Consider the following 22,834-nt stretch of genomic DNA (forward strand, 5'->3'; position numbering starts at 1 on the left):
CGAAATTATGTCATTTAAGCACTAAAATGATCTTGAGGGGTTGCCTGAGAGGAATTGCGACCAGATTTTTGAATTTCAAAAGTATATTGAAATGGCGAAGGTTTGAATCTAGGGTGTCTTATAAAAGAAACAAAAAGTTGGTGTTATAGGCAGAAAACAGTGACTAATGTGGATGAAATTTGATGGAGTATTAGTTAGTGTGTTTGTAGTGACAGTCATATACAAAGTTTTGAATTTGGTGTTGTTTGTGTTTTTTAAAAGCGCATTAATGATTGTGGTGGACACAGTTTTAGCTAAAATATTTTGAAGCGAGTTGATGAATAATTATAATCATATCAACCTATGCTGCCATTTTGATTTCAACCATGTTAACAGAAAGTGAGATATTTAGGTTTATTAGGTTTTTATAGGTCTGTGTGCCTAGCCGCGCACGGTCTGGCTCCCTCACTGTTTTCCTCCCCCCACAGTTCTTTCCACCCCTCCCCTCTCTCCCAGCTGGATGTCTCTCTAACCTCCCCCGCTTTCTCTTTGTTTGTTTTTACCAAAGGTGAAACAAGCTGAAGCCCTGAGATAGAGACAGGAGGAACAGAACAAAGCTTTCATCCCACCCAAAGAGAAACCTGTAGTGAAGGAGGCCAAGAAAGGTACAGTCTTTTAACCACACCTTCTCTCCTGTTCCATTCCAAGGTAAACTGATTGGCATGCCAAAGAGGCATGTCCCCCAGACATAGTAAATAGATAGATACAGTAGATAGATAGATAGATGGATAGATAGATAGATAGATACTTTATTGATCCCCAAGGGGAAATGCAAGGTCCCAGCAGCTCAAGACACCACACACAACATGCATATGTAGTTTGGTACAACTGATGTTGATAAATAAGTTGTTATCTTTTCTTCTAGCTTGTTTATGTAGGCCTGCTGTACTGTAGGCCTATATGTGAAATTACAATCATTTACCTTTTCTTTCTCTTTGCAGACACAACAGAATCTAAAATTGACATCCAGTCCATCAAAGACAAATCAGTGAAAAAAAGCAAAGAACAAGAAACTTGGTGTACCCCCCAAAGCCTCAGCCCAGACCATCAGATGAAAAGAAGAAGAAGAACAACAAAGGATAAGCTTCCTGTAATGGAGACCATTATTTTCAGTCGACAAGGACAATGAAGCTGTGAAACACAGTCGTGCTGTGTAACTTTGGAAATAATCGAAAACATTTTTTATAAAAGGTTTCTTTAATAACCTGTATTCCCTGAAATAAAAACTTGAACATATCCTAGTCATCGTCATCTACCTGTGAGAGCTGGAGACAGGTTACTTTATCTCGAAGTCTCTTGTTTTATCTACCGGGCCCTATAGATCCTTTTGAGTTATTGTTTATTTCTTTGGACAAAATTATCAATGTGGGTCAAGTATTGACTGGCTGCTGCTAACACAAGTGGGAAAGAATATGGAATAAGGAGGTTTCCACTAGGGCTGTAGTCAAGACCACCTTTGTCGAGTCCAAGACAAGTCCAAGACCAGGACCGGTCGAGACCAAGTCAAGACCAGGACCGGTCGAGACCAAGTCAAGACCGAGTCCAAAGAGGTTCAAGTCCAAGACAGACCCAGTCCAAAAGACTCGAGTCCGAGTCAAGACCGAGTCCAGGACAGAAAAAAACAATTTGCATGCATGACAGTATAAAGACAATAATTTTGGGTTATTATTAATTTTGCTGATCTAAATACCCACCCAGGATTTGTAAGTATAACCATTCCCCTTAATATCACATACTTCCCTTGAATATTATAACATAATAAAGATGCCTGGACTCGGTCAAGACCAAGAACCATATTTGGCAAGACCGGTGGCCGAGACCGAGACAAGTCCAAGTCAGATACCAGCCGAGTCCGAGACAAGTCCGAGACCATTAAAAAACGGACTCGAGTCCGAGTCGAGTACTACAGCCCTGGTTTCCACACCGAAATTTGAGTGAAAACATATAGAACTAAATTACCATCGGTCAAAATCCCAACAAGGAATACATAAAATACAGAAATAGAACGACAAAAACAATCTGTAGAAAAGTTTGGGATTTACTTGAGGCTGTGATTGAACTAACCCAGAACTCCAGCCTTCTGTGTATGGATAATTAAACTTTGTTTAAACCAGCTAAAACACAGACTACACTATATTGCCAAAAGTATTCGCTCACCTGTCTTGACTCACATATTAACTTCAGTCACATCTCATCCTTAATCCATACGGTTTATTATGACGTTGGTCCACTCTTTACAGCTATAACAGCTTCAGCTCTTCTGGGAAGACTTTCCACAAGGTTTAGGAGTGTGTTTATGGGATTTGATCATTCTTTCAGAAGCGCATTTGTGAGGTCACAATCTGATTTTGGATGAGGCGACTGGCTCTCAAGATCCACTCTAATTCATCCCAAATGTGTTCTATTGGGTTGAGGTCAGGACTGTGCAGGCCAGACATCCGCACCAAACTCTGTCATCCTTGCCTTTATGGACCATGCTTTGTGCACTGGTGAACAGTCATGTTGGAACAGAAAGTGGCCATCCCCAAACTTCCCACAAAGTTGGGAGCATGGGATTGTCCAAAATCTCTTGGTTAATGCTGTAGCATTCAGAGTTCCTTTCACTGGAACTAAGGGGCCAAGCCCAGCTCAGGGTTGGCTCCTTCATGTTCCAACATGACTGAACATGGATGAAACATAGGATGAATTAGAACAGATCCTGAGAGCCAGTCGCCTCGTCCAAAATCAGTGTGTGACCTCACAAATGCGCTTCTGAAAGAATGGTCAAAAGTCCCATAAACACACTCCAACCCTAAACATTGTGGAAAGTCCTCCCAGAAGAGTTGAAGCTGTTATAGCTGCAAAGTATGGGCCGACGTCATCATGAACCTTATGGTTTAAGGATGGGATATGGCCGAAGTTCATATGTGAGTCAAGGCAGGTGAGAGAATACTTTAAGTGCATAGCCTACCGGGCAATACATAAACACAATATCATGTAGGCTAGCCTTGAAGATTATCTCCATAATTTCCCTTTGGAGGGAACAAAGATACCTACGCCTATCTATCTTAGCTACTGGGATCATTTTGGGTCTTTCAAGAAGGTCGACATCCATATCTGTTCAACATGCGCTAGTTTTTGCTGGACGGAGGTCTGCGCTCTCGGAGTGTTTTTTCTAGTTTTCTCATGCGTTATGATTTGTAGGCCTTCATTAGGCTATTTAATTATTTTCATTATAGGCTATTGATTTCATTGTCATAGTTTATTAATACAGTAGGCTACTATTCTCCTAAATGTAGTATTGCCAACTTTTTAAGTTAATAAATTAACTTATTGTAGCCTACTGTTGTAGACCATAACTGTAGGCCTACCTAGTTATTTAAAAAATAGTCTTTTGATTGTTTCTTATGTGTTATGGTTTGTATAGCCTAATAGTATTGTTTTGCTATAATTTGTCCATTGATAGAATTTGACATTTTATTTTTGCTATTCTCCTTAAATGTAGCCTTACCATGCCATAGTTATTGTTATTATATGATTGATTGAATGACTTATTTAATTGCTATTCTCATATTCATTGTTTTATTTCTCTTTAGGTTAGTGCTTAAAATGATTGTTTTATACAGTTGTATTGTATTGATAATATCGCTATTCTCCCTATTTTTGCAATTGTTCACTGTTAATTACATTTGTATTGTTATTTATTTGTAGGCTATGTCACTTTGGACAAAGGCGTCTGCTAAATAACTATAATAACCATAACCATAACCAAAGAATGCACAGGTCTGTTACTAGCATAGTCGTCTCTGCACCAGATCGGAGCTCTTCATTGTGACATCATTCGGTTCCGATCGCATATTATGACGCAACTGAGAATTCAGAATTTTAGCCGTAAATGGTCAACTTCAGTTCAGTTGTAACCGGACACACTTCGAGACGGTCGACTTTTGTTTTAGCTTGCGTTGATAACCTACTACAGTCAAGGCTGCCTTTTTTTCAGACGGTGTACTTTTGCGCCACCTGCTGTAGTTCCTTAGAATTTCTTCCAAGGCCGATGGAGACCATGGAGGACATGGGAACCATATTATTTTGGTATTTCATGACATTCTCTCGGAGTGTAAGTCATCTCTCTAATTTAGTCTGATTCAAGCAATCGTATAAGTAGCCTAGTCATTGTCATAAGCGATGTTATCGATTCTGTACATAATAGTAGCCTATTTAATTTTTAAATTAAATGGTAATGGCCAGTGCCATCCCTCTGTCTGCCTACTGTATCTAAGTATATGTCCTTTCTGTCTTTGCAGCTGTTTTTTATGGCCGTGGTACAACTGCTGTTTGTGCTGAAAACAGCAATTAATGTGAGTTCTGGGTAGTGGTACCATCTCGAACCACAATACCTTAGCATTTTTGTAATTCAGTTGACCTAATCAGTGTTGACATGTATTCAAGCTAACAAAGTCTTTCTATTCAATATCCACAGGGCAAATTGAAAGAACGCCATGGTATGTTTGATATTGGTCATATACTCTAGAGCATCTAATTTTAACCCTTTATTGTAGGATGTTGTTGTTTATTGTTTACGGCATCATTGTGCCTTAACCTTTTTAAATCCTGCTTTGTCTGCTCTAGGGATTGAATCGAAACTGGACGACAGAGTGCTCCAACTCTTTGACGAGAGCTATGAGGCACGGATAACCGACCTGAATTTAAAGGTATACATATAGTTTTATGTCAGAGCTCCAGAGAAATAGCCTTTTTAAGTGTTATCCTGCCCAATCCAGTGAAATGAAATCAACCTGTATGCTCATTAATGTCGTTATTATAATAGGTGGGTATGTTTTTGCTGTTTAACCTAATCAGTCACCCTGTTAGATATCAACTCATCTCATAATTACCAAAACTTGTTTGTGCTTATCAATCTTTCCTTTTCAGAATAAAAAACTGCAGGACCAACTCCAGAACTCTATTGATTCTCAGCGCTGCATAGAGCAGGAAAATGAGGGATTGAAAGTTAGTGTCTTCATTTGACTTTATTTATTTGATTAGGCTATTCATACATTCAGGATGAACACAATGAATGCAGTGATTTACGTTTTCCTCCGGGTACTGTCCTGTATTGCAGAGAGAAAACAAGGACATGGAGGAGAAAATCAAACTCCTCAATCAGACCGTTTTTCAAGAGAGAGAGAAAAACAGTGGGCTGAAGGAAATGGTAAGTTTATTTTTGCAATTATGTTGTTTCGCAAATTACACATGACACAGCTAATTCACTGCCCATCTCTTGTGACTGACAGGCATCTAAGAACCAGAGAAAGGTTCCATCCGCAAGAACTTTCCTGGTGGCAGTCTTCTCAATGGTTTGTTCAATCTGAATTACTGTAATACTCCTTTTCCACCACATATATACCTTCCATCCGCATCTCATTCCCCTTTTCCTCATGTTGTGAAACACAACTGAAATGTAACATGTCAAAACATGTTTTTGTCCTTTCTGTAGGTCCTAGCCAGAATTAAAGTTCAAAAACAGCAGACCGTTATTGAGTCCTACCAGAAGCACAACGTCAACCTAAAAAACCAGGTTGAAAGTGTGAGTTTCGATGGATACACTACATTTTGAGGAGCATTCTTGCTATAAGAAATGAAAAGAAAAACATAACAAAACAACATTATTGATATTATGGACTGTGTCATAGTCATGCAGTTACTGTAACACATGTGAAACTAAATTACAATTGAATAATGAACACATGTAAAATATTTTCATAGCTGAAGAAGGCACTATTCACTACTCTCAATGTCCATTGTAGGTACATGCCGAAATGGAGTGCTGTCGGAAAGAGAACGCCTCACTCAAGGACCAGGTTCAATATGTACGTTTTAACAGTTAGCCTACATGTTGCGATCTTTCAGCTCTCAAAATATTGTGTGAATGCTGTGGTCGAGCATAACATTGTTAAAAAAGGTAGAGGAGAGAGAGCAATGATGTATATCTTGCACCATTAGGCCACAATACAGATTGAAGTGGAGAGACGTCATATGGCGCCCAAACTGACGGCTCTTCAGCACAAGATCCAGGAACTGGAGAAAGAGCTGGAAGGCAAAGACAACTCCTGCAAGGCTCAGGTGAGTCCCTTCACTTCCCATAGCTGAAGGTTCACTCACAGTTCAGCCAACAGATGGGAAAGTTGGTTTGGAAAGAGGGGCGTGTATATTAAGTTTTCAATAGTCACGGTTATTTTCTTGAAAATTGTTGCTGCTGTTCTTATAATGTGAGTTGATGCTGATGAAGAGGCAAGTGGGTTTATTAAAATAGTTGTTTGTCTTTATTTTTCATTAATTGAGTGGTTTATATATACAGATGGCATCACTGGAGCAAAAAGCACACAAGAGACTGGTATGAATTTTTTTTATCAACCATTATGTCAAGTCAAGTCAAATCACATTTATTTATAAAGTGCATGTTTTTATGCACAAAGTTCACACCCAAAGCGCTGCACATGCAGACATCAAGACATAACAGACATATTAACGAATAAATTATGTATCATAGATCATAGTATGATGATACATTTGTGACAATATTGTATGACAACACACTTCAATGTGCTAATCATGTTGACTGATTTGTGTTTTTCATGGTTTTTTTTGACGCAGGTGAAAGCCTCAGCTCTACAACGTCAGCTGAATGACAAGAAGGCAGAGGTCTTCTTTCTACATCATAGGTATGGGTCTTATACAATTACAATTCATGTTTTCTCTATTCAAATTATGGAAAGTCAGGCAACTAGCTAAGTTCATGCACACAGTCAAGCTATCATAGGGTGTGTGTGTCAGAACATTGGCTGAAATCTCATGTCGTCGCCGTCGGGCGGAAACCTCGTAAGTCCAAATTTAGTAAATTTCATATTTCTTCACAAATCGATACTATTGGTCAGTCCCCACGTGGGTCTGTTATTTTTACAATTATTAACCAATCTGAAGTGTTGCAAATAGCTTGAACGCAAATCCCCTAACTCCATTGGACACTTCAACTGTCGGAAAAATCTCGTAACTCCATGTCTCCGCGGGAAGCTCGCGGTATGAAGTCTCAAGTCAATATTGCAAGTCGCAAGAAATCGTCGTGCAACCCGTTCTCCGAGGTAAGTGTGCTTTAAACACTGGTTATTCATTTTAAATAACCATTGTCTAATGGTTATTGATGATTCAGTTATTTGCCAAACAGTTTAATCTCGATAGTAAAGTAATGGTAGCGGTAGTGTAATGTATTGTTTCTGAGGATGCTAGCATCTATGACAGATGTTTCTTTCTGCTAGGTCTAGCATTGGACGTTATCTATATTCATGTTGATTAAAATCTTCCATGGTGTTGTTTCTGACAAGGATAATGAATTTAAAACACTAAAATTGTTTGTGTTAGCCACTATACATCGGTTTTGTCGTCATGTTTGGTGAGATAATTACCGTGATTTTCGTGGGGCTTAAAAAAAAAAAAAAACTGGACCCTGCGCTCCAGATCAGAACTTGACGTTAACGTTAGCTCAAGACAATCCACTGCTATGTGACTAAACCCTGTACTTTGCAGATATTAAGACAACAATTGTCAAAAACAACATAATTAATTGAATGTACTATGGCAAGATTGTACTGTAGCTTACAATGTCAAGGCATTCAACACGTAGCTGCCTTTGCCATCATCACTTTAAGCAAGCTAGTTGGCTTCTTGCCTCATTATCATACGTAAACATGTAACTCAGCGAAATGATAATTTGACCTTTATTCATTTTCATTTTTGCAGCAACAATGTCTGTGTCCTTAGAGGAACTATGCAAAATGGTAAATGTGCCATATGATCAGGCAAGGGCCTTAGAGAGAGACAGTTCAGATGGAGACAGTATAGAGAGAGAGGAAGAGGTGGAGGATACAGAGGTGGACGATACAGTGATGCATGCTGGTAAAGAATTTCTGAAAGATAATCATGATTTCACATGGCAAAATAGATGAGTTTTATGTAGATGGATGTCACAACAATAGACATTTGTTAACATAATTATACTAAAATAACTAATTTTACCATGTGCTTGAAAAGATTTCTCTGGTGGTCTGGAGGGAGAGGAGGCCTCGCTGCTGGCTCCAGAGCAATTACAGTTTGACACAGGTAGGTTAGATGCTTTTCTACAATTTTTCATTAAATGGAATAAGGTCCTTAAACTATAGTTTACAAAGATGTAACTCATTCATGCACGATTGGTTTGTGTGTGTATATTGCAGTTTCCCCTGGTGGAAGTGAAGAGGATGCAGAGAATGAGTGCTCTGATGCTGAGGAAGACGCACCTCCAAGGAAAAGACTGAGAGCTGAAAACACCTGGAAGAAAGTAATCAACAAGAAAAGAAGAATGGTTGGGAAGTCGTACGTTGGAAAACAAAAGCAGGAGGAAATAAGGAGGGAGCCACGGTCTATGGGGCCTGGATGTTCCTCAGCAGCATGTGCCAAGTCAGGTAAACATCACTGCAATGCCATCAGCGAGCTTGAGAGGAATAACATTTTCAAAGACTTTTGGCAACAAATGACCTGGGAGGAGAAGAGGGTGTATGTGCGCGGTCTAATTGATGTGGTCCCGGTGCAAAGGAGAAGGGGGTCTGAAAATTCCCGAAGATCAAATTCCTTGTTTTTTTTTTTACGGGTCAGTGGGCAGAGAAGACGCGTCTGTAAAAGAATGTTTTTGTCTACCCTGGGAATAGGCGAGTGGTCTGCCCTTAACTGGGCAAAGGAGGGACACACGCAATCACACACAGAGGGACAAACACACAGCAACACATGTCGTTCAGTGGCAGGCCATGAATTCATTCGCAGCTTTTTGCACGACCTCCCAAAGGTGCCCTCACACTACTGCAGATCCACAACGTCCAAACAGTATCTTGAGCCTGTGTTCCAGTCGATGGCTGATCTGTATGCAGTGTTTTGTCGCGCTGCAGCAGAGAAGAGTGTGAGACCTTTGTCAAGACAAGTGTTCGCAGATGAGTTCAAGCGTCTCAACCTAGGCCTTTACCACCCAAAAAAGGACCAATGCGACACCTGTTGTGCTTTCAAGACCGGAAACCTTCCTGATGACGAGTGGCAGCATCACCTCCTTAAAAAAGAAGAGGCCCGCGCCGAAAAGATGTCCGACAAAAGCAAGACCAACAGCAACATCATGGTCATATGCATGGATTTACAAGCGCTCCTTTTGTGCCCAAAGCTAAAGGCTTCTGCCTTGTATTACAAGACAAAGCTGGCAGTTCACAATTTTACTGTGTACAACATGCTGACACACAGTGCCACATGTTATGTCTGGCATGAAGGCGAGGGATCCCTATCTGCCAGTGAGTTTGTTTCATGCGTGGTTGACTACCTCTCTGCACACACTGAGCCGGACACATTTATTCTGTGGAGTGACGGCTGCGGATATCAGAACCGGAATGCAGTTCTAAGCAGTGCACTTCTTCTGTTCGCCATGAAGAAAAACAAAGTCGTCATCCAGAAGTACCTTGAGAAGGGCCATACTCAGATGGAATGTGATTCCGTTCACAGTGTCATCGAGAGACGTCTGAGGGACCAGGATGTCTATGTCCCAGCGGAGTATGTCAGTCTCATGAAGAGGGCCCGTGTGAAGCCTCATCCATATGATGTCAAATACATTGACCACACCTTCTTCCAGGACTTCTCCAAGCTGAGGCTCTGCAAGTCTCTGCGCCCTGGAGTGAGGCCTGGTGACCCAACTGTCCATGATATCAGAGCCATCAGGTAATTACCGATATAAATCTTGAAATTGAAATTATAATGTTGCATATTGATTTATGAAATCTTACAGTAATTATGTTGTTGTGTTACATTTTGTGCTAATAGATACAACAGCAATGGAACAATGGACTTCAAGATCAACCACTCTGATGACTGGCATCCACATCCGACTCACCAACTCCGAAACTCCATCTCAGACAACCACCCAGTCACCCCACTCTATTCAGACCGACTGAGGATCAAAGAGCTGAAATTCAATCATCTCCAGGACCTGAAGGGAGTCATCCCAAAGGACTACCACAGCTTTTATGACAATTTGCTTCATTAGTATAGTAATTAACACACAGAGCCTCACATACATGCACACAGACACACAGACACACAGACCCACCCTACTCACAAACATCTAATTTCTAATATCTACTACTGTTACTATTACTATGATTATTATTGCTTAGATACATTTTAAAACTGTAATGTACATGTAAAATAATATAATGCTTGAATTGAAATGAATTGAATGTGTTGGATACCACCATTAAATTGTTGTTTTTATTATTGTTTTATTGATTCGAAGTTCAGCTGTTCAGGCCTACTTCTAGTCATGCCTCTATTGGTACTGCATGTAAAATACCCAGTAGCAAGGTTTTTATTTATGGGAGAAACAAGGGCTGTCTTCTGGTGTCAAGAAAGCCTGTTTTCTTTTAGATAAGAACGAGTGAAAAGAGTGACATATATCAGTAGGCTTGTTTTGGTTAAAAATCAATAGCTGCGATGCTCGGGTGAAGATGAAAGTCGTGAGCCAAGGTAAGTGATCATTTCCGCCTATTAGACGACCTAGTCAGCTCGTCTTTTTTAATATTATGTCACTTAAATTTTAAAATAAAGTGTAGAAAGCAATCACAATCGTTAGTTTTGGTAGTAAAGGCTTTTCTCTTGATAAGCTCAACGCGACCGCAGACTTAGTTTGCAGGTTAATTTCAGTCTCGTTGTTTAATTGTTTTATGTTCGTAAAGCATCACTCAGCTCTAAAACGTTTCAAATAGATTTAGGAAAGATGTATGTTACTACAATCTTTAGCTTTACTGAGCTCTTATAGCCTTGTCTTTTGTAAAAAGACTCAACGCGACCGCAGATTTCGATAAACACAGTGTCCGTCGATTTTATGTCCGTCCGTACCATTCTTTTCAATGACAGCGTAAACTCCTATCTCCCTGCTGCCAAGTCATAAAGCTCGTATCTCCGATTAAACATGATTTTGGGGAAATATTGTGTTAATGTTGGTACACAACAATAAAGGATAACAATATAAGTTATAATTCCAACTTTAAGCTTACAATGTTTAATAACTTGTATAATAAGTGTTTTTTTCGTTTTCCTGAAAACTAATGGATTTGGACTTACGAGGTTTCCGCCCGACGGCGACGATAGGGTGTGTGTGTCAGAACATTGGCTGAAATCTCATGCAATGCGGTTGTATAGCATGTTCTATGCAAAGAAAGATTCTGCATCTCAGTGTCTTCTCCTCCACATGCAGGCTTATGGACTTCATGGACTGGGTGGCTGAGCTGAGGGGAACAAAGTTTGTGCCCCTGCCTCTCTACTCCCATAACCAGAAACCATCCCACAAAAGAGGTGAGTGGTAGCCAATGTGGGTTATTTGCTGGATGTGAGCTCTCTTCAGATGTATGTTTGACATTTAAGTGCACATTTGTGTTTAGCTAAGATGTGGAACACAATGTGATCAACATGAGTGTATAAACATGTACATCTGAGCAAGTTGACTTTGACTTGTGTGTAGTAACACTGGTTTCTGTTTCTTGTCTTTAGTGAGAGACAGCTGGAGGGATTTGCTGACTAAAAGCAGGCTTCAGTTGGTAAGTTAAACTGGAGCACGTCATACTGGTGTTTGCATGTATACATTCAGAAAGATATTCAGATATTCTGCTTTTTTTTCTTAGAATTTCACCATGATCCCTCTATTGGATCACTTTTGCTGATTTGGGTCACAAAACAGTTTCTCTGTGTATTTTATATTATTCTACTATTAATTAAGTATTAATATTTTCGCATTTATAGTGCGTTAATTCTCACTATAATCCGTAAAACTCTGTACTCTCAGATTCTGCACCAGTTGTATTTCCTGTATTTGACCTTTTGACCTCCATCCACAGATTCCTGAGGATCAAGAGGACTCAGAGCTGGACCCCAGAATGGCCTCAGTCAACCAGGCCAGCGTCTTACTCTGAGGACCCCAAAACGGCCTCAGTCCACCAGGCCAGCTTCTACCTCTGAAGACCCCAGAATGGCCTGAATCCACCAGGCCAACTTCTACCTCTGAAGATCCCTGCAGTGTCCCTTTTCTTACCTTGATCTGCTCAGAGGCTCTACACAACATACATAACTTGATATTAAACCATCTTATTAACCCCAAGAATGGCCCTGTATTGCTGTATAATGGACCAGCAGTTCTTGTAACTGTTTAAATGCACTTTACTTTTTTTTCTTCTCTTTGTTTGTTTTTACCAAAGGTGAAAAAGCTGAAGCCCTGAGATAGAGACAGGAGGAACAGACCAAAGCTTTCATCCCACCCAAAGAGAAACCTGTAGTGAAGGAGGCCAAGAAAGGTACAGTCTTTTAACTACACCTTCTCTCCTGTTCCATTCCTAGGCAAACTGATTGGCATGCCAAAGAGGCATGTCCCCCAGACATAGTAAATTGATAGATAGATACAGTAGATAGATAGATAGATAGATAGATAGATACTTTATTGATTTCCAAGGGGAAATTCAAGGTCCCAGCAGCTCAAGCCACCACAACATACATATGTAGCTTGGTACAACTGATGTTGATGAATATGTTGTTTTCTTTTAGTTCTTTTAGCTTGTTTATATAGGCTTACTGTACTATAGTACAAATTAAAGAAATTACGAAATTAGAAATTAAAATGTTTTTACCTTTTTTTTCTCTTTGCAGACATAACAGAATCTAAAATTGACAGACAAATCAAAGACAAAGTGCAAAAAGCTAAGAACAAGAAGCTTGGTGCACCCCCCATGCCTCAGCCCAGACCCTCAGATGAAAAGAAGAAGAACAACAACAAAGGATAAGCTTCCTGTAATGGAGACCATTATTTTCAGTCGACAAGGACAATGAAGCTGTGAAAAACAGTTGTGCTGTGTAACTTCAGAAATAATCGAAAAAATGTTTTATAAAAGTTTTTCTTAATAACCTGTATTCCCTGAAATAAAAACTTGAACATATCCTAGTCATCGTCATCTACCTGTGAGAGCTGGAGACAGGTTACTTAATCTCGAAGTCTCTTGTTTTATCTACCGGGCCCTATAGATCCTTTTGAGTTATTTTTGTTTTCTTTGGACAAAATGATCAATGTGGGTCAAGTATTGACTGGCTGCTGCTAACACAAGTGGAAAGAAAGTGGAATAATGAGTTGTGGTTTTCCATATGGAAATTTGAGTGAAAGCATAGGAGAACTAAATTACCATCGGTCAAAATCCCAACAAGGAAGAGAACAGAAATAGAACGACAAAAACAAACCCGTCATTTGTGATTTGCACCACTATGAAAAAATTAAATGCAAAATTATATTTGCTTTAATCACCCCTATCTTCAGATGAAATGTCATGAACTGCACCAAATTTCATTTAAATATGATTAACCTGACATCTCGGGAGTATGCCAAGTTTTGTGGAATTTCATCCATGGTGGGCTATAAAATAAATGTGTTTGTGTACATTTAGTGACTACACCTAATGGCTGCAGATGGTGCTATTGAGCGAAGGGTTGCACGGACGCATGCACAGGCACACACACACAAACAGTCTTATGTTATGCACAAAAGCAAACAAACACATGCACACACTCATTTATATACACATGAGCTGCAAGTGTAGGAGATATATGCATATAAATTGCACAATTGCACGGTCATATATTGTGTACCGCTCTGCTGTGCATCTAGTTTACACTTAAATTAAATGAGTTACCAAACTCAAATGTCAAGGCATCCGGTTTACTGAAATAATTTCAGATAAGTTAGCTTCCCATGCTTTACAGTACTCAAATGTTTTGAGTTAAGTTAACTTCACAGATTTTTTCAGGGGGGGGGGGGGGGGGGGGACATTTCCCATACAACTATTTTGTAATAGTTATTACAACTAACTAGTTATGAACCCCTAAACCTAAAGAAGTGAGAGAGAAGTTATGTTTGGATAGAATTAATAACTATAGTAATATGTCCATTAAATATAATTTGTGTCACAACCTGGCACATTAATGAAGTCAAATAGCACCATAGACCACCATCTAGCTCTACATTTTCACCTTAACATTAAGTATTATAACCTGTGCAGCATTGCACTGTCTCTCCCTACAAGCTTTAAACTTGGCTTGACTCATTCCCATAGATAGGGGTACTGATTGATAGAGGTTTTGGGGGAAAGAACATTGTCCTGACAACCACCCTGATATCTTAGCTATGGGTAATTATGCTTGCACATCAATTGGATTATATTGCACATTTGCCCAAAATTACAGTAGGTAACATGGAAGAAAATGGAAGCACTTTGGGGAAAAAATCAGCTTTTACCATTTTTAAGAATATAGTGTTAAATTAACAAAATGCTCTAAGCTGACAACCTGGCTAGAACACATGTTGAAGGGTTAAATATTAATACCAGATAGGCTGTATGCTTGTACCTAAAAGTGTCCGACAAAGTTTTAATATCAGTTTTGGCCCCCTGACTAGAGCTCTTTGGGCAACTTCATTGTTATGTAAGGCAATGTATTGGTAACGCCACAAGGTGTCACTGCAGGACCATTTATTATTTAGTTTTTCGTAAGCAACTTCGTATGTCTCCTCTGATACACCGTAGGGTTGATGATGCGTGTTTAGCCTAAGACGCCATCTTCAAGCAGAGAATAGGTAAGTCACGTTATTTTCATGAGACAGTAATATTTTCAATATCTTGATTATTACCACCCAGAGAGTTCGTTTTGTTGAGCTATTTTATATACTTAGTGACTAAACACTTAAATGCTCAGTGATTTTGAGAATAAGGACATTTCATGTTCTATATAAAAACGAGTGTAATGTGGCTACAGATGCAATGCTAGGTTATGTAGCAGCTAGCCTACTACTGTGCTAGTTAATTAGGCTACTGAGTTTTGATAGGTATTAGCATTGGAATGTAATAGGTATTTGATAGCATTTGAGTGTAGGCTATAACGAGTGTATTAGAGTTTTCATAGTCTACTGGTTATAAATTGAGTATATACCATCAACCAGATGCTGTGTATGGAATCCAATACACTGCGGTCTCACCATCCCGAACCCTTCTGTGTCCATGCCCCCCTTCATACCGGATGCACCCTCACGTTCACAACAAATAAAGGCCTATTCTTGCTCAACGTGTGGCAATTTACGTCCATATTTTGTACGTACGTTCTACCCATAGACAGTAGCCTAAAGATACCCGGTGATGTCTTCATCATACCTCTGTCCATTTTACATGTGAATGCACAACAACACTAGCCTGGGTTTTCCCATACTGCCTTGCGCGGTGATTTCAATCCCGCTGCTAAGCCAGTCTGGAAACTAACGCCCTAATGTTCGCCTGATGTTGGCGAACCAATCACAGAACATCCGAGAAGTTTCCGTTGCCCTCTTGCGTCTACATTCGACGCCAAAGGATTTACGGCAGCCCTTAGCTTTGCATACGAACGAGTTGGGTGAGCTATGCGCATTTGATAGACATCCGTGGCGCCCAATGAACGGATCTGGGCATTTTTTCAAATACGAGAAAATGAACGTCTGGTTGCCAGACCACGTCTCATTTGAGAAGTGGGAGGCGTTAGCCAGGCTACAACAACACAATAATTCCTCTAGGTGGCAGTGTTTCGGGCCAATAAACTGGCAGTAATAATGGCGACTTTTAAGGAGATCAACGCAGAGTAGCAGTGGAGGTGCTAGAAGCCAGCGGCGTGCGCGGATAGGGACAGAGGGCTACAGTCAGAGAGGGTTAAAGCATGTGTGGTCATTACAGTCATAGGGAGGGAAAGTGAAAACCAGCGCCCCAAGTGGTTGCGTTCCTATCGAAGAGCAGCTCCAATGTCAAGTCCCATAGACCGACTTTTCAAAAAAATACTACGCAGCTATACCAGCGATCTTAACCACCAAAAATATTTTTCAGTCGGCATACTGTAATAATCTACTAACTGTGAAAATATCAGACTCTATTTCGCCTTATTTAAAAAAACCGTAATTGCTCGTTTCATTTCATAAAAGGACTACAACTTCAAGTGACGTGACACCCTTCGACGACGTTACTCACCTAGCATGGTTTGTTTATTAGCCTGTTAGCTAGTTGGTTAGTAGTAGACAATCACACTTACTGCCAGCTCTTGTGTGAGTAGGAGCACAACACAAGTTATCCCAACATAAAGGTAATTACCACGCGGTTTACATCGCTCTCTGTTTTTACAAAAATATGATAAGCAAGTTAAGCAAATTGCCGTTTTGATCAGTTGGAGATGGAGCGCCCAAACTGGTGACGTCAAATGCTACTGTAGCTAGCTACTGTAGTTCGTTATCACCATGTTACAAACAAACTCAAAACAATTAAACTGATCCTAAAAAATAAAGTATGACCACTAGAAGCAATAGAGCTGACCTACATGGATAGCATATTGAAGGCATTTAACTAACTTCCGATCGTGGGCCGAGATATATTTTTTCTAAAAGAAAATCCCATCAACTCCCGCTAGCCTCTAGGAACGCAACCACCAGGTGGCGATGAGATTACTTTCCCTCCCTATTGTGGATAATGTATAATCTCTCTGGCAAACGGTAATGACCTTCTGTCTGTCTGCCTGCCTATCTAAGTCTATGTGCTTTCTGTCTCTATGGCGCCCAAACTGACGGCTCTTCAGCACAAGATCCAGGAACTGGAGAAAGAGCTGGAAGGCAAAGACAACTCCTGCAAGGCTCAGGTGAGTCCCTTCACTTCCCATAGCTGAAGGTTCACTCACAGTTCAGCCAACAGATGGGAAAGTTGGTTTGGAAAGAGGGGCGTGTATATTAAGTTTTCAATAGTCACGGTTATTTTCTTGAAAATTGTTGCTGCTGTTCTTATAATGTGAGTTGATGCTGATGAAGAGGCAAGTGGGTTTATTAAAATAGTTGTTTGTCTTTATTTTTCATTAATTGAGTGGTTTATATTTACAGATGGCATCACTGGAGCAAAAAGCACACAAGAGACTGGTATGAATTTTTTTTATCAACCATTATGTCAAGTCAAGTCAAATCACATTTATTTATAAAGTGCATGTTTTTATGCACAAAGTTCACACCCAAAGCGCTGCACATGCAGACATCAAGACATAACAGACATATTAACGAATAAATTATGTATCATAGATCATAGTATGATGATACATTTGTGACAATATTGTATGACAACACACTTCAATGTGCTAATCATGTTGACTGATTTGTGTTTTTCATGGGTTTTTTTGACGCAGGTGAAAGCCTCAGCTCTACAACGTCAGCTGAATGACAAGAAGGCAGAGGTCTTCTTTCTACATCATAGGTATGGGTCTTATACAATTACAATTCATGTTTTCTCTATTCAAATTATGGAAAGTCAGGCAACTAGCTAAGTTCATGCACACAGTCAAGCTATCATAGGGTGGGTGTGTCAGAACATTGGCTGAAATCTCATGCAATGCGGTTGTATAGCATGTTCCATGCAAAGAAAGATTCTGCATCTCAGTATCTTCTCCTCCACATGCAGGCTTATGGACTTCATGGACTGGGTGGCTGAGCTGAGGGGAACAAAGTTTGTGCCCCTGCCTCTCTACTCCCACAACCAGAAGCCCTCCCACAAAAGAGGTGAGTGGTAGCCAATGTGGGTTATTTGCTGGATGTGAGCTCTCTTCAGATGTATGTTTGACATTTAAGTGCACATTTGTGTTTAGCTAAGATGTGGAACACAATGTGATCAACATGAGTGTATAAACATGTACATCTGAGCAAGTTGACTTTGACTTGTGTGTAGTAACACTGGTTTCTGTTTCTTGTCTTTAGTGAGAGACAGCTGGAGTGATTTGCTGACTAAAAGCAGGCTTCAGTTGGTAAGTTAAACTGGAGCACGTCATACTGGTGTTTGCATGAATACATTCAGAAAGATATTCAGATATTCTGCTTTTTTTTGCTAGAAGCCAGCGGCGTGCGCTGATAGGGATAGAGGGCTACAGTCAGAGAGGGTTAAAGCATGTGTGGTCATTACAGTCATTGTGGATAATGTATAATCTCTCTGGCAAACGGTAATGACCTTCTGTCTGTCTGCCTGCCTATCTAAGTCTATGTGCTTTCTGTCTTTACAGCTGTTTTTTTTATGGCCATGGTAGGCCTACAACTACTATTCATGTTGAAAACAGCAATTAATGTGAGTTCTGGGTAGTGGTGCCATCTCAAACCACCATTTTTGTAATTCAGTTGACCTTATCAGTGTTGACATCATGTATTCAAGCTAAGTCTTTCCATATCCACAGGGCAAATTGAAAGAACACTGTGGTATGTTTGATATTGTTAATATACTCTAAAGCATCTATTTTTTTCTCTTTATTTTAGGATATGGTTGTCTATTGTTTATGGCATGATTGTATCTTAACAAAGCAGGACTAAAATCCTGCTTTGTCTGCTCTCTAGGGATTGAATCGAAACTGGATGATCGAGTGCTCCAACTCTTTGAGGAGAGCTATGAGGCACGGTAACCGACCTGAATTTGAAGGTATACATAGGTGTATATCAGAACTCCAGAGAAATAAAGTTTTTGAGCATTGTTATGTCTGATCCAGTGAAATCAAATCAACCTATGCTTTATGTCATTTTGAATGTCATAGATGGGTATGTTTTTGGTTGTTTGTTTAACCTAATCAGTCATCCTATTAGATATCAACTCCATCTCTAAAAAAACTGCAAGAGGAACTCCAAAACGCTTTAGATTCTCAGCGCTGCATAAAGCAGGAGAATGAGTATTGCAGAGAGAAAACAAGGACATAGAGGAGAGAATCAAACTTCTCAATCAGACCGTATTGCAAGAGAGAGAAAAAAACAGGAGCCTGAGGGAAATGGTAAGTTTCTTTTTTGCAATTATGTTGTTTCACATTTGTTTACACATGACATAGCTAATTCACTGCCTATCTCCTGTGACTGACAGGCATCTAAGAACCAGAGAATGGTCCCATATGCGAGAACATTCCTGGTGGCTCAATGGTTTGTTCAATCTGAATTACTGTAATACTCCTTTTCCACCACATGTATACCTTCCTTCTGCATCTCATTCCCCTTTTCCTCTTGTTGTGAAACACAACTGAAATGTAACATGTCAAAACATGTTTTTGTCCTTTCTGTAGGTCCTAGCCAGAGATAAAGTGCAAAAACAGCAGACAGTTATTGAGTCCAGAAGGACAACGTCAACCTAAAGAACCAGGTTGAAAGGGTGAGTTTGGAGACACTACATTTTGGGGAGCATTCTTGCTAAACTATATGATAACAAATGAAAAGAAAAACATAAATGAACAACATTATTGATATTGTGAACTGTGTCAGTCATGCCGTTACTATAACAAATATGAAACTATATTACAATTGAATAATGGACACATGTAAAATATCTTCATAGATGAAGAAGGCACTATTTACTACTCTCAATGTCCATTGTAGGTACATGCCGAAATGGTGCTCTGCCGGAAAGAGAACGCATCACTGAAGGACCAGGTTCAATATGTACGTTTTAACAGTTGGCCTACATGTTGCAATCTCTCAGCTCTCAATATATTGTAAAAAAGGGAGAGGAGAGAGAGCAATGATGTATATCTTGCACCATTAGACCACAATACAGATTGAAGTGGCAAGACGTCATACGGAGCCAAACTGACGGCTCTTCAGCACAAGATCCGAGAACTGGAGAAAGCTGGGAGGCAAAGACAACTCATGCAAGACTCAGGTGAGTCCCTTCACTTCCCATAGCTGAAGGTTCACTCACAGTTCAGCCAACAGATGGGAAGGCTGGTTTGGAAAGAGTGATGTGTATATTAAGTTTTCAATAGTCACGTTAATTTTAATGACAAATGTTGCTGCTGTTCTTTATATGTTAGTTGAAACTGATGAAGAGGCAAGTAGGTTTATTAAAACAGTTGTTTGTTTTTATTTTTTCATTAATTTAGTGATTACTATTTACAGATGGCATCACTGGAGAAAAAAGCACGCAAGAGACTGGTATGAATTTTTTGATCAACCATTATGTGATCATATGATAACACACTTGTAATCAATGTGCTAATCATGTTGACTCAGATTAATGTTTTTGATGTTTTCGATGTTTTCGTTGACACAGATGAAGGCCTCAGCTCTACAACGTCAGCTGAATGATAAGAAGACAGAGGTCTTCTTTCTACATCATAAGTATGGGTCTTACTATTGCAATTCATGTTTTTTTTCTGTATTTAAATTATGGAAAGTCAGGCAACTAACAAAGTTCATGCACACACTCAAGCTATCACATGGTGTGTGGGAGCATTGACCGAAATGTCAGAACATGCAATGCGGTTGTAACATGTTCCATGCAAAGAAAGATTCTGCATCTCAGTGTCTTCTCCTCCACATGCAGGCTTATGGACTTCATGGACTGGGTGGCTGAGCTGAGGGGAACAAAGTTTGTGCCCCTGCCTCTCTACTCTCATAACCAGAAGCCCTCCCACAAAAGAGGTGAGTGGTGGCCAATGTGGGTTATTTGGTGGATGTGAGCTCTCTTCAGATGTATGTTTGACATTTAGGTGCACATTTACTGTAAGTGCACATTTCTGTTTAGCTAGGATGTGGAACACAATGTTTTTGAAGTGATCAAACATGTACATCTGAGCAAGTTGACTTGTGTGTGTTTACACTGGTTAGTTTCTTGTCTTTAGTGAGAGAGAACTGGAGGGATTTGCTGACTAAAAGCTGCCTTCAGTTAAAGTGAAAAGTGGAACATGCCATACTGGAGTCAATTTTTGCATGAACATTTTCAGAGAATACTTTCACTCAGAGTAGATTCTGCAATTGTTTCTTAGAATTTCACCATGATCCATCTATGGAGTTGGATCATTTTTGCTGATATATCATTAAACAGTTTCTCCATGTATTTTGTATTCTGCTATAAATTAAGCATTATTATTTATTAACTTATAATGTGTTAATTCTCATCACACTATAATCTGTAAAACTCTGTACTCTCAGATTATTGCACCAGTTTTATTTCCTGTATTTGACCTTTTGACCTCCATCCACAGATTCCTGAGGAACAAGGGGACTCAGAGCTGGACCCCAGAATGGCCTCAGTCAACCAGTCCAGCGTCTTACTCTGAGGACCCCAAAATGGCCTCTGTCCACCAGGCCAGCTTCTACCTCTGAAGACCCCAGAATGGCCTAAATCCACCAGGCCAGCTTCTAACTCTGAAGATCCCCGCAGTGTCCCTTTTCTTACCTTGATCTGCTCAGAGGCCTACACAGAACATACTTTTTAAACTTGATATTAAACCATCATATTAACCCCAAGCCTGACCCTGGTGTTTCTGTATAATGGGCCAGCAGTTCTTTTCACTGTTTTAATGCACTTCACCATTTGTTATAGTTCCTATTTTTCTATGTTGTTTAATAGTCTAATTTGTAAAGCGGTCTTGAATGATGTACACACAATGTATGAACTGCACTATATATAATTGTAAAATATATGTACATCTGTATAATATACTCTATGTATGTAAATTCTAAATACAGAAACATGCACTATTTTGCCTTTCACAATGAAGTCATGTACAGTAAATGATCTGATGGTTATTCCTTGTTCTACTTGCTACCATGGATTGGATTGAATAGTCTTTAATGTCCCCTATAAGGGCAATTTGGTTCACACCGGGTGATCAGCACAACTACACTCAGTCAACATAAAACATGAGATATAACCTCTTCATTAAGCATACTCCATACTGATGGTCATGGTTATGATTATGGTTATGGGATTTGGCTGACACTTTTGTCCAAAACGACTTACAAATAAAACAATGCAATGGTTTAATTAACATTGAGGGGGAAGAGAATAGCAGTATTACACAATGATGTCAATGCAATCAATAGCCTAATGAAAATAAACAAATAATATAATATAAAAATCATAACTTATAAAAACAATTAACTAAGTGCATGCTGAACATTTGTTCCTTTATACTCTTGAAAACCCCTAGCGTTTATGGCTGATCGACACAACAGACGCTCATCAGAAGACCGTAGTGGGGTGTTGGGAATGTATAGCTTAATGTATACGTCAATCTGCTCTTTAACATTTACTCAGACTGAACATTATGGAGTCTGCACTGTATTTCTACTGTACAAGAGATACGATCAATGGGCATAATTCAAATGACTGTACTTTTGGATAGTCCTTAAACCAATCAGACCAACAATCCAGGTGGTCTGGTGCCTGGTGGATAAGCCAGTTTGAGATTGGTTCCAGCAAACGTGGAAAGTGGAGGTTTCCACCCTGAGCTGCAGGCGAAATTAAATCAATCTATGCTCACGTCATTAATGTCTTGATTAATGGCATAAGTTGGTATGTCTTTTGTTGTTTGTTTAACCTAAGCAGTCATCCTATTAGATATCAGCTCCATCTCATAAGGACTTTATTTGTGTTTATCAATCTTTCATTTTCAGAATAAAAAACTGCAAGACGATCTCCAAAACCCTTTAGATGTGTTGCATAAAGCAGGAGAATGAGGAATTGAAGGTGAGTAGTGTCTTCATTTGACTTTAATTACTTGAGGCTATTCAAACATTCAGGATGAACACAATGAATGCAATGATTTACGTTCTCCTCCAAGGAGAAAACAAGGACATGAAGGAGAAATTCAAACTTCTCAATCAGACCTTATTGCAAGAGCAAGAAAATAACAGTAGCCTGAAGGAAATGGTAAGTTTATT

At 39.6% G+C, this 22,834-nt stretch overlaps 3 protein-coding genes and 2 long non-coding RNA genes across 5 annotated transcripts; all 5 read left to right on the forward strand.

Moving 5' to 3' along the window:
- Positions 1-3,969: 3,969 nt before the first annotated feature.
- On the forward strand, positions 3,970-8,937 carry LOC134062028 (transport and Golgi organization protein 1 homolog). Its single transcript, XM_062517900.1, has 16 exons — positions 3,970-4,135; positions 4,323-4,376; positions 4,499-4,520; positions 4,648-4,730; positions 4,951-5,028; positions 5,141-5,230; positions 5,313-5,375; positions 5,516-5,605; positions 5,826-5,888; positions 6,022-6,141; positions 6,377-6,412; positions 6,673-6,740; positions 7,090-7,157; positions 8,104-8,172; positions 8,286-8,513; positions 8,891-8,937. The coding sequence occupies exons 1-16, from the start codon at positions 4,073-4,075 to the stop codon at positions 8,935-8,937; spliced, it is 1,242 nt and encodes a 413-aa protein (XP_062373884.1). The 5' UTR covers positions 3,970-4,072.
- LOC134062612 (uncharacterized) lies at positions 8,922-10,130 on the forward strand. Its single transcript, XM_062518689.1, has 2 exons — positions 8,922-9,798; positions 9,901-10,130. Exons 1-2 carry the CDS (start codon positions 8,954-8,956, stop codon positions 10,121-10,123), a joined length of 1,068 nt encoding a protein of 355 aa, XP_062374673.1. The 5' UTR covers positions 8,922-8,953; the 3' UTR covers positions 10,124-10,130.
- Positions 10,131-11,274: 1,144 nt separating this feature from the next.
- On the forward strand, positions 11,275-12,938 carry LOC134062563 (uncharacterized). Its single transcript, XR_009935470.1, has 4 exons — positions 11,275-11,430; positions 11,626-11,672; positions 11,970-12,422; positions 12,772-12,938. It is a non-coding gene; the product is annotated as an uncharacterized LOC134062563 (long non-coding RNA).
- Positions 12,939-16,719: 3,781 nt separating this feature from the next.
- On the forward strand, positions 16,720-19,250 carry LOC134062029 (transport and Golgi organization protein 1 homolog). The gene is made up of 7 exons (XM_062517901.1): positions 16,720-16,806; positions 17,042-17,077; positions 17,338-17,405; positions 17,610-17,707; positions 17,903-17,949; positions 18,527-18,587; positions 19,234-19,250. Exons 1-7 carry the CDS (start codon positions 16,720-16,722, stop codon positions 19,248-19,250), a joined length of 414 nt encoding a protein of 137 aa, XP_062373885.1.
- Positions 19,251-19,586: 336 nt separating this feature from the next.
- LOC134062672 (uncharacterized) lies at positions 19,587-20,285 on the forward strand. The gene is made up of 3 exons (XR_009935487.1): positions 19,587-19,826; positions 20,063-20,098; positions 20,217-20,285. It is a non-coding gene; the product is annotated as an uncharacterized LOC134062672 (long non-coding RNA).
- Positions 20,286-22,834: the final 2,549 nt, after the last annotated feature.

Source organism: Sardina pilchardus, chromosome 17, assembly GCF_963854185.1.
Source record: "Sardina pilchardus chromosome 17, fSarPil1.1, whole genome shotgun sequence".
In the NCBI taxonomy this organism is placed as follows: domain Eukaryota; kingdom Metazoa; phylum Chordata; class Actinopteri; order Clupeiformes; family Clupeidae; genus Sardina; species Sardina pilchardus.